The sequence below is a fragment of the Ambystoma mexicanum genome, chromosome 8 (assembly GCF_040938575.1).
Source record: "Ambystoma mexicanum isolate Mex_15411 chromosome 8, UKY_AmexF1_1, whole genome shotgun sequence".
Lineage (NCBI taxonomy): Eukaryota > Metazoa > Chordata > Amphibia > Caudata > Ambystomatidae > Ambystoma > Ambystoma mexicanum.
In genome coordinates, this window is record NC_090929.1 from 79,383,501 (window position 1) to 79,400,832 (window position 17,332).

A 17,332-nucleotide genomic window follows, 5' to 3' on the forward strand; every position below is an offset into this window, starting at 1 on the left:
GCTGGCAGTGCCGTGCTGCATCTAGAACATTACTTTGAAGTTGGAGGCTCCACTATGTAGACAGGAAACCAGGAAGCTGGTTTCATGTCCCGCGCAGTGGGGCCTAACAGAAAGTAACATTCGAGTTGAAGTGCAGCGCTCTGGAGCGCTGTGCTGGCAGTGCCGTGCTGCAACTAGAATGTTACTTTGAAGTTGGAGTGCATGCACCTTGACTTCGAAAAGAAGTCAGATAATTTCTTAAAGAATGATTTGACTTCTCTGTGAAGTCCCAGTGCATGGGCTCTGACTTCTGAAAGCGCAGGGCTGGCTTGAGGGGCGATGGCCTCAGTGGGGTGCACCCTTTATGTCTTGTGAACCTGTACGGCCGCACCGCTCGATTGCCCCTTAAGCCTCATATTAATCATATTCTAACAAAAGCTTGATTTCATTTGGACCTATCCATCTAGCTATCGTTCCCTAAATGCATACATCTATAGTTTCTTGAAAAACTTTACTTCAAGGGAAGTTATGGTTGCGATGCAAAATCTAAACCACTGAAATTCACCACTTATGGTTACTAAAGCAACCATAACTTGCACCGCCTGCCACCGTGCCACCCCCCGGCACAGCAAACACACCCACAGAGTCCACTCTATATGGCCTGTGGCCGTACCCCATGGCACAAAAAAAACACCCAAAGTTCTAGGGAGCAGTACAATCGGATTATGGCTGTGAAGAATTCAACCATCCGCATGATGGTTGTGAGCTCGCCCTGAGCATTTCAATTTGTTTTATTAAATGGAAGGATGGTAGACTGACCACAAGAAAATGTGTGGGGCTGATCCACACACTTTTTCCTATGCTCACACCCCAACAACGTCTAGACCTCTGTACTATGGGCTAAACACTGCATACAGGCACAGTGCGCCCCTGTCATATTTAGTTGGAATGTGACAGCCAAGGAGGGCACAATGTCATCCCTAGGAAGGGGGAGGACCAAGCTTCCCCCTGCCATGGTCAGCCTGATTAGCTAACAAAGGCTCCATGGAATCACCATGCTCATTTGCTAGGCCCTGCAGCTGGTGGCAGCAATTAACATACCAACAGAGGGTTCTTCAAACAGGCCCACACAGGGCCTGCAGAGGATAACAAAGGAGACAGGAAGCCCAACAACCATCGGCGGAGACGCTGAATTCTCAAGCATCGGAAGCGTTTAATTTAGTTGAGCCCACGTTATTTATATATCTGGAAGACTAATTAATTACTGTCCAGGGTGATTCACAAGGATAATAAGAATTACCAGCCTCTGATGACGAGCATTTCAGCTCGAAACACGTGTCAGGCTGCTTTATGAATCTTCCTAAGGCTCTTCAAGATTTCTTCAATTAAACTTTACGCCAATTTTAGTTGAATTGTGTCTTTGTGCGCAGATAGCAGGCAACAACCCTTTGTCTCATTTACATACCGTTGGCAACATTGGCAGGTTTCCCTCAACCTTTGCCTCATTCTGCAGCCCTTGCACAATACATTTAACAGTCAGGGCGCCTGTTTCTCACATTAATCCTTTTCTGCCAAATACAAAGTTGTCAAACCTTTAATATGTAACTGTATCAACCTGAAGCCAGCACCCGCCTCTCAGTATCAATGGCAATTAACTGTCATGTCTGGGTCTGTTTACAGCGGGCCACCCTGCTAGAGGGACCCCATTCATAAGGTATGAGACTGTGGTTTGCAGGAGCCAGAGAGTCTGGTCTCGCCGCAGCTTCAAGGAGACATGCTGCTTTAACAGGAATCACACAAGGAGGACTATTAACCAGAGAGATTTTTTGAACACAACAGACAGGAAGATGGGTGGGACTTAGTAGCAAAAGGGAGTGAGCCCCTAGCTCTTTCTTTTGAGAGAAGGGTTCCACCGTTTTTAGGTCTGGGGCACACCTTGTTCCTGCTTTCACCAATTTTCCTTTCCTGTTGTAAAGCACTCCGGTTAGGAACTCATGCATACAGGAGATTGTTGGTAGGGATCCCAGGATTGGTTCATTAAGGTAGGCTTAGCCTACACCAATCACAGTGGCCCACTTGGCTTTAAAAGAGGGTCGAGCCCCTCTTTTGGCAGATCATCTGAAGGCTTCACCAGAAGCAGAAAGGAGAAGTCATTCTTGGACCCTGACTGAAGGTACAGGCTGCCTTACGTCTACCGCCAGCGAAGGAAGGCCAGGATATTCAAAAAGTGAAGCAAGATCCCTCCACTAAACATCTCCCAGGGAACAGAGGGAGATACAGAACTCAGAGGACCCTCCAGATGCTCCAAAACTGGTACCCAGCCAGCACCCAGCACGCCCTGTTAGGTTCTGCAGCAAGCTTCCTGGATAAGAAGTGCCAGAAGGTATCTGAGCCTACAATCAAGGACAAGGCAGCTGCGTGCAACACACTCCACAGCTGTGGGCCATCTGCCTTAAAGGAGGGCACAAGCCCATTGGAGAAGCTGGGAGAAGTTCCTTGATGAGCATCTTCCGATGTTCACCTTAAAGGCCATTTTCAAGCCAGTTGAGTTCCGCGATCCGCAACTGATGGAAACACTGACTGTTTTCAAGCCACTGTCACTTAAGGACATCCAAGACGTCTCGGCCAGTGCTTCAAAACCGCCGGTCAGCACTGAGACAGCGATTCCTGACCCTGAGCCACCATGTAGGCCAGCCAGCAGTTGTTCGTACAGCTTCTCTCTCCGAAATGTCTTGCTGCTTGATGCCCGCAGCTGGCTGCTGTCTCAACCTCTGTCACAGAAGCCTGCAAAAGTGTACGAAGATGACTGGACCTTGTCGAGCACCAAGAACACCTACAGCGCAAGGCATAGTGTGGTTCTGGCCCCCTGGTCATTCCCAGCAGGCCCCTAGAGACATTTTCAGACCCATTGATCCCTTTGCGCTGAAGCCAAGAAACCGTAACACATTGTTGTGGTTAACAATACCGACTACCCTCCCGTCAGTAACCAGAGTGCATCCCTTTTGCCTTCTTGGAAACTGTCTGTCCTCGGCATTCCTTTACAGGGTGGGTTGTATTTCAAAGTGTTGCTAGAACTGTCTTTTGTGATTAATAAAGTAGATATTTTTAATAAACCCTTAAATGGACACTCTTTTTATCATTGGGTAATAATTGTATTTTTGCTGTGTTGCAACTAACCAACGATGCACAACCTTTCGGAGATAAGCCTGTTGTTCCATCCACGTTACCAACATTGGACAAGGAGGTTTATTATTTGCTTGTTATTCCAATCTGTTCGGATCCCTTCTAGTGTACTAGAGGTGTGGGGCTGATTGATGGTTCAGAAACCGATATTCACCCCCGGACCACTGGCTCCCTGGGAAATTGATTCACCCCAACATCTCACACTATCAGGCCACAGATAGAGGAACTAGCACTCGGGTTAAAAAGATGGCCCAAAAACCATAACCATGGTGACCTCACCAGCCTCAAATCCATAGGATTCCGATTATCGAGGCCAAAGCTGCTTACTACATCACCATCGCGGCAGCCTCTCATAGGAGCAACATCCTCTTTAAAGTAGTAAAGTACTGCACCAAACCCTCCCTATGACAAATGAGTGAATGAACTTCCCACAGCATTAGCCCCTGCCCTCTTCTTTGCAGCACCCCACCACGCACACTGCCCCTCTGGAATGAAGTTTCCTCTCTCTCTCTCCCCTAGACCTCCTAAAAACAATCGCCTCCCTCAAGCCTATGCCCTACTCTGCCAATCTCATCCTGCATCATTAAACAATTGTTGGGCCTGGCCCTCAAAGCACTTCTCCTCTTTAATGCCTCCTTCACAGATGGGTCATTCCCAGATTCCTAAACCTCTTGAAAAATCAGCCCTAGCCCCAGACCACATGGACACATGCCCCCCCCCCCCATTGCGAACCTCCTGTTTATTGGCAAAATCTTGAAAAATGCAGTTGCTACACAAATACCAGAACCAAACCGCTACTCTTCCTAAACATCTATGAGGGTTCTGTCCCTAGTGTGCCACCAAGACAGCCAGCATCCAGGTGGCGGATGCTGCCCTCCAAATCATGGATACAGGCGACTCGTGTCTCCTCATCCTCCCGGCTGCATTTGACACTGTCGACCACCGGCTCCTCCTCTGCCGCCCTGCTGACAGGAGGGGATTCTCTGGCACTGTCCTGAATTGCTTTACGTACTGCCTCTCGGGCAGGCAGCAGGACGTCGAGATGAACACGTTGCAATCTAACCAACTCCCAGTCTCCCGCATAGCCCAATATGGCTAAATAAGTGTCAGAAAACACCAGCCCATCCTAGAATCATGTGCTGTCACGGCGGGCATTGCCCTATATGCCAGTCCGAGCCTGCACGGAACACAGCTCACAGCACTGCGCTACTGTACAAAGCTACCCGCCCAAATGCTGACTGCCCACGCCCTGTACAGAGCTCTGCTGATCTCAAGCTAGGTCCACGCTTCAAACAATAAAATAACATCTGACAACTTCACTCAGGGAGCTTTCTGCAAGAGCTGGAGAGATGGCGAAGAGGCCCAGAATTAGGGCAACGCGCCCAAAAGCAGGAAGCGCTGGAATGCACGAGTCCCAGGCGCCTCCCGGCTCTTCTGCACATCCGGTTTAACTCAGGCAGTCATTTATGGCTTCCTTCTGATAAGTTCCTGGCGCGCCCCACTGCTCCTATTTACTCGGTCTCTGTCCCCCATTGATTTATCTGAAGAGGACAGGGCGTTGATTTCCAGAGATAAATGCCAGATCGAAAAATAGAACAGCTTCCGCGTGAGCCAGTGTGAATTAAGTAAGGCCTTTACGTCATATCGCGTGGAGGGGGCAGGAGGGAACAGAGACCACCACGCGCCCCCGCACTCTCTCACCCAGCCATACCCCCCCCCCCCAAGCAAAAGTGAAAGCATTAACATTTAGGGGACGCATTCGCATACCAGCAAGCAGAGCAGGCGCCCATTTGCTTATTCAGCGCGTGGGTCCAGAGCTGCATTTATTTATTTATGCACTTGTAGAGCGCTTAAGCCCAAAGGCGTCAAAACGCTATAACATAAAGGACACTAATCACAAAACAATAAACCGAAATCCAGTAGTCGAGCAGTCAACCCCCAAATCGATCCAGGATAGGGGTGGGACTGCGCACATTCCCAGCTTCTGAATGGAGGCGCCATGTTCATGGAATGGGGCCCCTGAGGCCAGGGGCAGACACATCGAGGCTCAGGGCGGTCATGCTGTGGAGGGCCGGCTATCTAATATCCCAGAAAGAGTTCCCCATTCTTCATATCTTCCCATATATTCAGGAAGGTTTTTCAGAAATGGGAATCGATTTTAAACAGGTTTCTGTAATGTAGGCTTTTGGGGGTGCCGGCTGTAATTATATGCATGCCCTGTGTTAAACACTCACATCAAGGAAATGCCCCCCTCATCCCAGGGGTCTTTAAACTGTAAGCTCCCCCTACATCCCCACAGAGGGGGCTCGCCCCTGGGAGGTCTGCAAGGGATGCAAGACTCATTAAAAAGGGAGTGCAGTGACTGCTTTTGATATAAAATGTAAGCAGTTCTGGCGTTGGAGGTGGCACCAGAAGTAATATGTGTACTTTAATGAGGGCAGAGGGGGCTCTCAAAGCTGGAATTGGCTACATGTATCCAGCATGTGTGCCACACTCCTTGTCCCGAATGGAAGAATCAACAGCCGAGTTGACACCACAAGGATTCACATCTCGGACCTCTGAGCTACATACGTATCTCAGGGCATGTGCATTAACCGACTGAGCTATCTCGTCAACCTGTCATGCAGGGTACCTGGCCCAGACAACTGCAAGTTCTGCACTTGCACGTTCCGAATACTCCCAAGGCATAGTAGGCCCGCCCCTCTTCCCCTCAGCTCTTAATACTGTGTTGTAATGTAAACTCCCTCCCTGCCCTGTGGGCGCTTTGAAATAGTATATTCTTATTGTATAAGCGCCAAACACGCAAGCAATAAATAAATAAATAAAATAAAGGGCATGTGCATTATCCGACTGAGCTATCTCGTGAACCTGCCATGCAGGGTACCTGGGCCAGTGGTAATTGGAACATTTCCACGCGCAGGGTTACTAGGGGTGCACAATTCCAGAGGGACATTCATAATTCGGATGTGGGATTCCTCTATTCCAAACTGAGGAAGATCGAACACCAAAGATCCCAAACTGGGAATATTAACACACTGGTGCTCAGCGTCTGTAGCATGCAAGGGTTGGCAGTGCTCCAACTCTGCTTGATGGCGGCGTGAGTGGGGAACTGGTATGAGGGTGAATAGCGGGGCAGCGCAAGATGCTTCAGCAATAACCAGCAGCATGGTAATGTGCGGCCACTCTAAAGGATAGTGAAAACTCAATGCTGCAGCGTACAGACATGAGCTGGATTCGCAGCTTGAATAGGATGGCTCCTTGTGGGTTGAATGAAGCATTAGACTGGATGATTTTGTTGTGAAACATGTCTGCCATTTTTGTTTGATTCTTGTGGTGTTGTCATCTTTCAGCATCTAGTTGTGCTTAAAATAATCCTTAGCTCTGCTAAAAGGCATAGCAAAAAGTATACAGTGATCAAAATGACATATACGCCACTCAGAATATGATATGATCAAAACGCGCCTGTAAACAAGTGTATTTAGGCGCGAAAAAGTGGTAAAAGTATTATTTTGTTTTCCCTATTATGAGACCGGAAGGCCAGCTACACAAGCACAGGGAGATGCTCACATGCAATGGGCGGACTTAGACACTGGTGATTGCCAACCCCACGCAATTTAACCGAATCACCTGCACACAAGATCATGATGACTGGTCCATGTGCTTTTCCGACACCTGCAGAAAGAGGTACAAAAACCAGGTTGAACCAAAACCCTAAACCCCAGAGAAACACTAACTTGTAGATTCAGTGGGGGGAGGATGAGGCTTCACATGTCTGTCCTGGGTACATGAACACAAGTGCCCTGCTGCCCAGATCGGCTCTCTGGCCTGTTTAAAGGGCACTTGTTGGCCAAGTCACTGTGTGAACTGAAAACCCACGACAGGCAATCCTGACACCCCTTGGAATGTTGGACGAGCCTCGTGGAAAGGTGGGTGCCTCTGGCATGGGCCAATGGTCCCTCCTTCTACATTGGGACATTCGAGCACCACCCGGGGCCTTTCCTTCCAGGTCCCCTCTTTCCCTCACGCAGGGGTCTGGCTCTTATGCAGTCCAGCTGCTGTTAGTGGGGCGAGTGTGTTGCCATGCCCAGCTTATTAATGGCCCGTAACGAGAAGACTTGCAAACAGTCCTACTCCTCCCATGCCCCTGCCACGTGGAACTCCATCTTGGACGAGGCCCAGAAAGCCCCCGCCATACTCCAGTTCCACAAAACACTAACACTGTGGCTCTTTCAACAATAACTGCTGGATGAATAAAAACCCCACCTCCACCCGCAGCACTGCGCTACTGTGTAAAATGCCAAGTCTACGCTGGCACCCTCCCTTCACCAGCAGCACTGCACTGCTGTGTAAAATGCCAAGCCTATGCTGGCACCCTCCCTTACCAGCAGCACTGCCCTACTGTATGAAATGCCAACTCTATGCTGACTTCCTCCCTCCACCAGCACAACTGTGCTACAGTGTAAAATGCCAAGCCTATGCTGGCACCCTCCCTTACCAGCAGCACTGTGCTACAGTCTAAAATGCCACATCTGTGCTGACTTCCTCTCTCCACCAGCAGCACTGCGATACAGAGTAAAATGCCATGTCTACGTTGGCACCCTCCCTCCACCAGCAGCTCTGTACTATTGTGTAAAATGCCAAGCCTATGCTGGCACCCTCCCTCCACCAGCAGCACTTCGCTACAGTGTAAAATGCCAAGCCTATGCTGGCACCCTCCCTTACCAGCAGCACTGTGCTACAGTCTAAAATGCCACATCTGTGCTGGCATCCTCCCTCCACCAGCAGCACTTCGCTACAGTGTAAAATGCCAAGCCTATGCTGGAACCCTCCCTTACCAGCAGCACTGTGCTACAGTCTAAAATGCCACATCTGTGCTGACTTCCTCTCTCCACCAGCAGCACTGCGATACAGTGTAAAATGCCAAGTCTACGTTGGCACCCTCCCTCCACCAGCAGCACTGCACTATTGTGTAAAATACTAAGCCTATGCTGGCACCCTCCCTCCACCAGCAGCACTTTGCTACAGTGTAAAATGCCAAGCCTATGCTGGCACCCTCCCTTACCAGCAGCACTGCGCTACAGTCTAAAATGCCAAGCCTATGCTGGCACCCTCCCTTACCAGCAGCACTGTGCTACAGTCTAAAATGCCACATCTGTGCTGACTTCCTCTCTCCACCAGCAGCACTGCGATACAGTGTAAAATGCCAAGCCTATGCTGGCACCCTCCCTTACCAGCAGCACTGCGCTACAGTCTAAAATGCCAAGCCTATGCTGGCACCCTCCTTTACCAGCAGCACTGCACTATTGTGTAAAATGCCAAGCCTATGCTGGCACCCTCCCTCCACCAGCAGCACTGCGCTACCGTGTAAAATGCCAAGCCTATGCTGGCACCCTCCCTCCATCAGCAGCACTTCGCTACAGTGTAAAATGCCAAGCCTATGCTGGCACCCTCCCTTACCAGCAGCACTGTGCTACAGTCTAAAATGCCAAGCCTATGCTGGCACCCTCCCTTACCAGCAGCACTGTGCTACAGTCTAAAATGCCACATCTGTGCTGACTTCCTCTCTCCACCAGCAGCACTGCGATACAGTGTAAAATGCCAAGTCTATGCTGGCACCCTCCCTCCACCAGCAGCACTTTGCTACAGTGTAAAATGCCAAGCCTATGCTGGCACCCTCCCTTACCAGCAGCACTGTGCTACAGTCTAAAATGCCACATCTGTGCTGACTTCCTCTCTCCACCAGCAGCACTGTGATACAGTGTAAAATGCCATGTCTACGTTGGCACCCTCCCTCCACCAGCAGCCCTGCACTATTGTGTAAAATGTCAAGCCTATGCTGGCACCCTCCCTCCACCAGCAGCACTTCGCTACAGTGTAAAATGCCAAGCCTATGCTGGCACCCTCCCTTACCAGCAGCACTGTGCTACAGTCTAAAATGCCACATCTGTGCTGACTTCCTCTCTCCACCAGCAGCACTGTGATACAGTGTAAAATGCCATGTCTACGTTGGCACCCTCCCTCCACCAGCAGCCCTGCACTATTGTGTAAAATGTCAAGCCTATGCTGGCACCCTCCCTCCACCAGCAGCACTTCGCTACAGTGTAAAATGCCAAGCCTATGCTGGCACCCTCCCTTACCAGCAGCACTGTGCTACAGTCTAAAATGCCAAGCCTATGCTGGCACCCTCCCTTACCAGCAGCACTGTGCTACAGTCTAAAATGCCACATCTGTGCTGACTTCCTCTCTCCACCAGCAGCACTGCGATACAGTGTAAAATGCCAAGCCTATGCTGGCACCCTCCCTTACCAGCAGCACTGCGCTACAGTCTAAAATGCCAAGCCTATGCTGGCACCCTCCTTTACCAGCAGCACTGCACTATTGTGTAAAATGCCAAGCCTATCCTGGCACCCTCCCTCCACGAGCAGCACTGCGCTACCGTGTAAAATGCCAAGCCTATGCCGGCAGCCTCCCTCCACCAGCAGCACTTCGCTACAGTGTAAAATGCCAAGCCTATGCTGGCACCCTCCTTTACCAGCAGCACTGCACTATTGTGTAAAATGCCAAGCCTATGCTGGCACCCTCCCTCCACCAGCAGCACTGCACTATTGTGTAAAATGCCAAGCCTATGCTGGCACCCTCCCTTACCAGCAGCACTGCGATACAGTCTAAAATGCCAAGCCTATGCTGGCACCCTCCCTTACCAGCAGCACTGTGCTACAGTCTAAAATGCCACATCTGTGCTGACTTCCTCTCCCCACCAGCAGCACTGCGATACAGTGTAAAATGCCAAGCCCATGCTGGCACCCTCCCTTACCAGCAGCACTGCGCTACAGTCTAAAATGCCAAGCCTATGCTGGCACCCTCCCTTACCAGCACCACTGTGCTACAGTCTAAAATGCCACATCTGTGCTGACTTCCTCTCTCCACCAGCAGCACTGCGATACAGTGTAAAATGCCAAGTCTATGCTGGCACCCTCCCTCCACCAGCAGCACTGCGCTACCCTGTAAAATGCCAAGCCCAATGCTCACACATGCCCCTTGTAAAGCGCTCTGCTGCTGTTGACCTAGATTTGCCCTTTAAGCTATAAAATCAAAAAGGAATTCCAATGAATGCTGCTACTCGTGCTCGCAAGTATAGCACCAGAGTGACACGTGCAATCGGGTGCTCTGCACCACCCCGGCACGCACACTTATTTCTGGGCCTGACATAACATCAACACATCATCCCGCCCCTTATTCATACCCAGCCAGAGTTTACCACTGCAGCGCCCGGGCATACAGTCATCATTTTAAGACGGCCTGCAAAGTCCCAAATTACATGGAGGTTCTGGAGCCGGATGAAATGGACTCAATAACGGAAGTAGCCAAAAACGCAGCTTTATCAACATCAAAGTAAAGCAGGGACAACATACGAGCATAACAGTCACAGCATGCTTATCAAAAGCAGCTGTTCATATATTCAATATTAGTAATAACCAACATCGTACTGTATTCTTAGTTACCAAAACCTATGTGGTTCGGTTAATAGTGATGACTACATATGCATTCTATAAGGGTTACCTTTCCGATTGGGTAATGGTTGTCTGATGGCTCCTCCCAAGACCACCTCTAAATTGATAACAGTAAAAAACATCATCTGTTCAATATGGAATTGTCTGGCACCGTGCTTCATGGTTGGTGTAACATTGGAGATTTTCATTGGTTGGCTTCTTCCTAACCAACATTGGACAACCGACAGGTCGTCAAGACATGAGCCAGACAGGAGTAGGGGGAGAGGGGCACATGGGGTGCTTTGTGCCATGAGCCAGGGTGATCGCTTTCTATCTGGCCTTGTGCGGCGTCTCGTTTCTGAGCGTATCTGTAAGGAGTAAAGCAAGTGTCCTAGCTGGGTGCATTGCTAATGAATAGACAGTGTTCTTCAATTGTGGGTCACGTGTGATGGGACCGTGTTTGGAATTATTTCAACCTGCATATAGTAGGATTTTAGCTAATATGGGTGCAAGTGTTATGTTTTCTCTTTCCACTGAGGACACTCTTGTGTTCTTCTTCATAGAGTCTTTTGGCTTATAGTTGTGCTTAGTTGTGCTGGACACGGCCTAGAAAGGTTAATTGTACTGTTAATTAATCTGAGAATACATGGCTTGCATCTTGGGAATGATATTGTGCTTTAACTGCAACGTTCCTATTATCCCCGATTCATGGTAACCTTGGCTTGGGTTTCTAGCTACTGTCTCTGCTCAGCGCGGATCTGTATGTTGTTATTTTCTGAATTTTTAGTTCTCATGAATCCTTGAGTACTTTTGTTTAATGAGAAGCATGCTGTGGCTTCCATTTTGGAAAAGATGGCTGCCCATTACTATTGCATTTCTATGTTAGTGAGCTATATTTGTTCATTTTGGCATTCAGCTTATACATTGCTCCCGTTAGTGTTCTTCATGTCTTATGGATGTCATGTTAACATTCTTCACGTATAAATGAACGAGTGACCTGGTGCTTGCGTTCTTCGTGTTTGCTTTGTGTCCAATGCGTGCACATGTATTGTCACAACGTTGGTTTGTTTTGCTTGTGCCGACTGCAGCTTAAGACTGTGTCCATCTCCTGCTGTGCCTGCCTGGGATAAGGGAGGTACAGTTATCTTAGTAAGTAATGTTTCACACCTGCGCGGTATTAGGCTGGGGGAGGGGAAGAAACTATGGATGACGTATTCATCTGCCTCATAGACTGTACAGGACTCAGGAGTTGCCACGGCAATGGAGCCGTGTCCAGCTGGGCTGCACGGGAATGCATTCGGCATGCCACCAATTGCCTTCACCAATGGCTTCATCGGGTCACGCCCTACCAGGAGCCCCCAAAAAAGGCGAAAATGCCAGCCAATCCGATACTTGACGAAGTGTGAGAACGGATCAGACCTGCTCCTTGCTGCCCATCGGTAGATGCCACCGACACGTTCAGTACACAGATCCTTATTCACAAGTACCACCACAGTGCCATCTCCCATCACCTGCAGTTTAAAGCACGCCACCGGGCCCCACTGGTCCACCCCACACCGTACTATCCGGACTGAGGAAAGCACATCGGTGCATGTGGTCAGGTAATCTGGCACGGTGGCCCACGCATTTAGGTGTCCTGGGCGGATTGAACCGTGGCACCGGTGTGGTCTTCAACCGGCCGCCCTCCTGTGGCGCATGGCACTGGCAGGCGGCACCCACCGCCCCCTGCTGCTCTCTCCAAGTCTCCTGGAGTGAAGAGCTGACCTGGTTGTCAGGTGTGGTTAGAAATGCAGAAGTGCCCTCAGCACCTGTCTAAGCTGGGCAGGCCACAACATGCAGCCACAGGTGGAGACGGGCACCGTGACTGGCACTGACGGCACGGCAAACACAGCCAGGCACAGCATCACCCCGTCCCTCCCCTCTGCACCCCGCCATCGGCGTTTTACCTGCATATAACACGCCACCGCCGTTTATTTCGCCAGCTCCCCGCCCCCCCCCCCCCGCACAGCCTAGCCCCCACCCCCAACAGCGAGGGAAATGTTTGCTGTTCTCGACACTTCCTATATAAACACATATGCTGAGAACGGGAGAGCTGGCACGGCAGCGAGGACAGCCTTCCAGCTCTCGCGGCGCTGCAGCCCCGGAGGGGTTAAAAAGAGGGTACTCCCCCACTTACCCTCTCTCCTCGCGCACAGCCCCCCTCCCCTTGCAGATGACTGAATATTGCAGTCCGGGTTAACCACGGGCCACGGATTATGCTGTATTCCGACCCCCCCCCCCAACCCCAACCCCAATCCTACTCGAACGACAAGAGATGGGGGGAGGGGGGGGAGCGGGGGTAAAAGCCACCCCTCCCCCCACAATTCAGAAAAATCCCTATTTTCTTTCTGGTGGAAGCCGCGGGCAATATTCAATGGCCGCTTCCTTTCCACTACCCCCCCCTATCCCCCCTTCCCCCGAAATATCAATGCAGCAGGTTAACTATTTACAAGCCATAACTGGAAACACCCCCCCCCCCCCCGCCAAAGTGAATGGAAGAAAAAAACAAAAAACAGCCCCCACTCGATTCTGGCGACTGAGAATAAGCAACCTTCTAGATATGTAAACATTTAGTAATAGCACAGTACCACCCCCCTCTCCCCCCACGCTTCAGGTCACAGCGGGCATATGACACGTATCAGGGACCCCAGAGCAAGGCCGCCGCCACAGGGACCTGTTGCGGGGTCTGGGACACCCGGTGGGCGCCTCCAGGGGTCGTGTGGCCCCCTCGATGGTGGTGGGGTAAGGAGGAGGGCTTGCAGCGCTGCGGGGACCTGTTGCAGGGCGCGAGGCACGCGGCGGGTGCGCGGTCTGCAGCCGTGAGCGGTGCGCCCCTGTGGTGGCGGGTGAGGAAGGACTTCCGTGCGGCCATGGTGGGTATACCAACCCCCCGCCCCGCCCCCGCTAGGGGAAGGGGTCTGTCCCCCGGGAGCGCCGCTGCAGGGACCTGTTGCAGGGTCTGGGGCCCCCCGCGGTGCCAGGCCGCAGCCGTGCGCCCCTGTGTGGTGGGCTGCCCCCGGCAGTGACTGTGTGGATGGGGGGTGGTCGCTGTGCCCCCGCCCCACTGCAGCGGGATGTGTGCGGGTCAGTCCCCCCGGGTGCGCGTGCGCTGGGGCGCCCCTGCGGTGGCGGGTGATGGGGGGGGGGAGGGGTCACGACCCACCTGCTCGTCCTGCAGCGTCAGGGACACGTCCAGCATGCAGAGCCGCACGGGCTGCATGAGTGCCCGCTGCAGGTGCAGCAGCGGCTTCGCTTCCATCTTGGGCACCGCTCGGCTCTCTCTCTCCGCGCCTCTGGTCCAGATTAGCCCCCCTCCTCCTCCTCCTCGTGTATGGCAGGAAAGCCCCCCCTCTGCACGCGGACCTGCCAGCCTGGCCGAAGGAGCCCTCCCTAATCCCCCCTTACGGGGTCCGGGGAGGATGCCATGTTTCAGGGGGCCAATCGCTCCTGGGGCTCGGGGGAAGCCGTTACACCCAGAAAGAGCTGGGGGGCTGCGCCGTAGACATCACTCCATTAAGTGTTGTCATATCCAAGGGGCCAGGGGCGCAGCTCTCTCCCACCGTATCCTGGGCACACGCTGGCGCTCAGCAGGGGTCCCGGCTCCACAGCGCGGGAGGAGGGGGCACCCGGGCACTTCCTGGGAGCGTGTGTGAGTGTGGTGTGTGACTAGAATACAGGCTGCATGATATGTCTGCGAGGCGGCGGCCTGCCACAACACGCATGCAGCACGTAGCCCAGGCAGACTGGCAGGGTGGGGGCACCCTCGCCCGAGCAGCGTGGCGCCGGCGGCGGCACCCCCTCTGCCAGCAGCCTCCCAGCCCCGTGCACAGCACTTTACCAGGGTCCAACTCAGTTGAGTCCTCCTTTAAAACGGCTTGGGATACTTTTCGTATTCATGACTTTTTTTAAAAAAAACTCTTGTATAATGCACGTTGCAACGTGTCCGATGTTGTGACTCAACTCCTCCTTTTCAACCGTGGCCTTCTGGCAAAACGACTACTGCTCTGTAGGGGTGCAGGGGATGGGCAACTCCTGCTCCGCCACACACCACTACTAAATCAGCAGTGATCCCAGTCATGAGGGTGAAACTGGCACATCCTTCTGTACCCCTCTAAGCTAGAGCAGGGCTGGGGGCAGGGCACGCTCCACAAAAGGGTCGGCGCCAGCATGGACGCATCCAATCAAATAGTAAGATAGGGACCACAATTAAACAAACTACGCTAAAAGGACAAACAATTGAAAACACTGACAACCCACCCTTGTAATGCAATGCACAGAGCATGCAGACTTTGGGGGAGAGGCCACGCTGTGTCATGAAGTACAGGGGCCTGCGGGCACATAGTCTGTGTGGCAAGTCCACGTTCAAGGACATGTCATCTTCAGGTAAAGAGCGGGGTATTTAAATGTCACTGGGCGCTATATATAGAACAAGCCAAAAGGTCAGACCCGCTGTAGCTGCCTTAATGTCTTGTTTCAGGAGGGCGACATGTCCAGCTGGGCTTCTGGATGTCCTACTATGGGTCTAGTTGGGATCAAGCCGGTCAAGCTGCTTTGGGGGGACTCAGCAACACGTTGCAACTCAACCAGCGGCAACTGCTTGAAGATCGAAGATGGTTGGAGCAATCAGAGAGGTGCGGATCCTGGTGGTTTGAAATCTCTACGGTGACTCGATGCGTAAACTCAGCAATTCAACTTGGGCGGCGAGCTGGCTCGACTGGGTCCTGTGGCACAATGTGGCTCGGGACTTCAAGAAGCTTGAGATGGCAGCCAATATTCAGATCGCCACACCGCAAACGTGCTCGAAGTGGCTTAAATTGTAGAGTGTCAAAGGCAGCTCAGCCAAGTCTCGGGAGCAGCTCAAGGGCATTCAGAGTGCTTGCAGTGGCAGAAATCAGTTCAAAATGGCTGAGAGAGCCAAAGAAAGCTTCAATTGATCCTTGGGGTGCTGGGAGACTGTGGGGTGCATTTCAAGCCCCCTAACCGAAGCCTCTTTAACATAAATAGCAAGATTTTAAACATTGAAAACAAAAACGGCCTGCACTTGTGTGTGCAAATAAAAACGGTTTGAAAAAAATAAAACTGAAAAAAATATCACTGCTCACAGGAAAATGTCAGGAAAACAAAACATGATGTGTGAGTTGACAAAATCAATGCATATTATGTTTCACGTACAAACCTCCAGTGACATTTGAAGAGCCACTTTGTCTTCATGGAAATGTCAGGCCAAAGCAAACCCTTTGGATGTGGTCAAAACTTCATAAAGGAAAACTCCCAATTTCAGCCTGGATGTCACATCTCCTATCTAAAGACCACCCGCAGTAAAAATGTGCTGCCAGAGGTGTGGAAATTCAGTGTTCACCAGACCTGCTGGCTCTGAAAGAAGGGACTTCAATGAAAGTCACCCTTGGCTGGAGCACGACTAATATGTGTGAACATGGGGGAACCTACTTCTAAGAGCAAGCTTACAACACAGGATCTCAAATTATCCTACTTAGCGACCTCAACCTCGGTCTCGGCGACCCAAACAATGCCAATGCGCTCTCCCTGGAAAGCACCGTCTCCCAACTAGGGTTCGAGCTCAGAATCACATACCCTACCCACAACAAAGGCAGGACCCTGTACTGGCTAGCAGATCTCAACTGCTCTACGGCCATCACAAAAAACGAGAAAACTGCATGGTCTGACCACCATGCCATTTCCTTCTCCATCCAAGGGAAATCACAACCAAACACTCCAACCCCCATCATCCCTCAAATCCTCACCAGAAATAACCGCAACATTACCTTACAAAACCTCCGCCCACTTATAGACAATATCCTTACCCCCACAAACTACGTTAACCTAGATGCAGAGAAACTTGCTGACCTCTACAACAAAACGTTAGAATCAGCAGTAGACACCATCGCTCCACTCAAACTCACCAAAGCCAAACCGGCAGCCCACATGAACAAATGGTTCACACCAGAGCTAAAAATCCTCCGAAACTCCAAACGAGCCGCAGAAGCCACCTGGAGAAAAACGCCCAACCTATCCAACAAAACACAACTCTCGATAGCAGCCACCACCTACAAAACTGCCATCCTCAAGGCCAAAAAAGAGACATATGAAAACAGAATTGAGAGCGCCAAATCCAAAACAAAAGAGCTTTTCAATATCCTCAGGGAACTTGAATCCTCCCCACACTGGCAGAAACCTGCGTGAAAGATGCAGAGTGGTGTGAGAGGATTCAAAAAGCCCTAGCAGAGAAAATCACCATGTTACAATCCAAAATCGAACAGAAAAAACATAGCCTATCCAAAAAAACAAACCATCCACCGTCCACCACTCCCAAAACATCCACTTGCCCCCCCCTTCTCCTTCTCACCAGTATCCACTAAGGAAGTCGAAAGCATCATTAAGGGCCTCAAACCCTCCAGATGCCAAGGGGACTCATGCCCAGCTCCCATCATCCAAGAAGGCGCCAACATTCTGGCGCCCTTCATAACAGCTCTTATCAACGCATCCTTCAAATCAAGTTCAGTGCCTAGCAGCCTCAAGGAGGCCTGGGTCATGCCCCTACTAAAAAAAACCTAATCTCGACCCCAATAACCCAACCAACTACAGGCCAATCACCACCGTTCCCTACATCCTAAAGATCTTAG

At 51.3% G+C, this 17,332-nt stretch overlaps 1 protein-coding gene across 2 annotated transcripts in view; it reads right to left on the reverse strand.

The window, feature by feature from the left end:
• Positions 1–17,332, reverse strand: part of RALGDS (ral guanine nucleotide dissociation stimulator) — a 553,913-nt gene that overhangs the window by 309,781 nt on the left and 226,800 nt on the right. Inside the window, exon 1 of one of the 2 annotated variants that reach the window (XM_069609325.1) lies at positions 13,855–14,341. The exons of the other annotated variant lie outside the window; for it this stretch is intronic. Coding sequence (XP_069465426.1) covers positions 13,855–13,950 — 96 coding nt within the window. The 5' untranslated portion in view covers positions 13,951–14,341. Of the gene's footprint in view, positions 1–13,854; positions 14,342–17,332 lie in introns of those variants that run through there. 2 annotated transcript variants of the gene reach the window in all.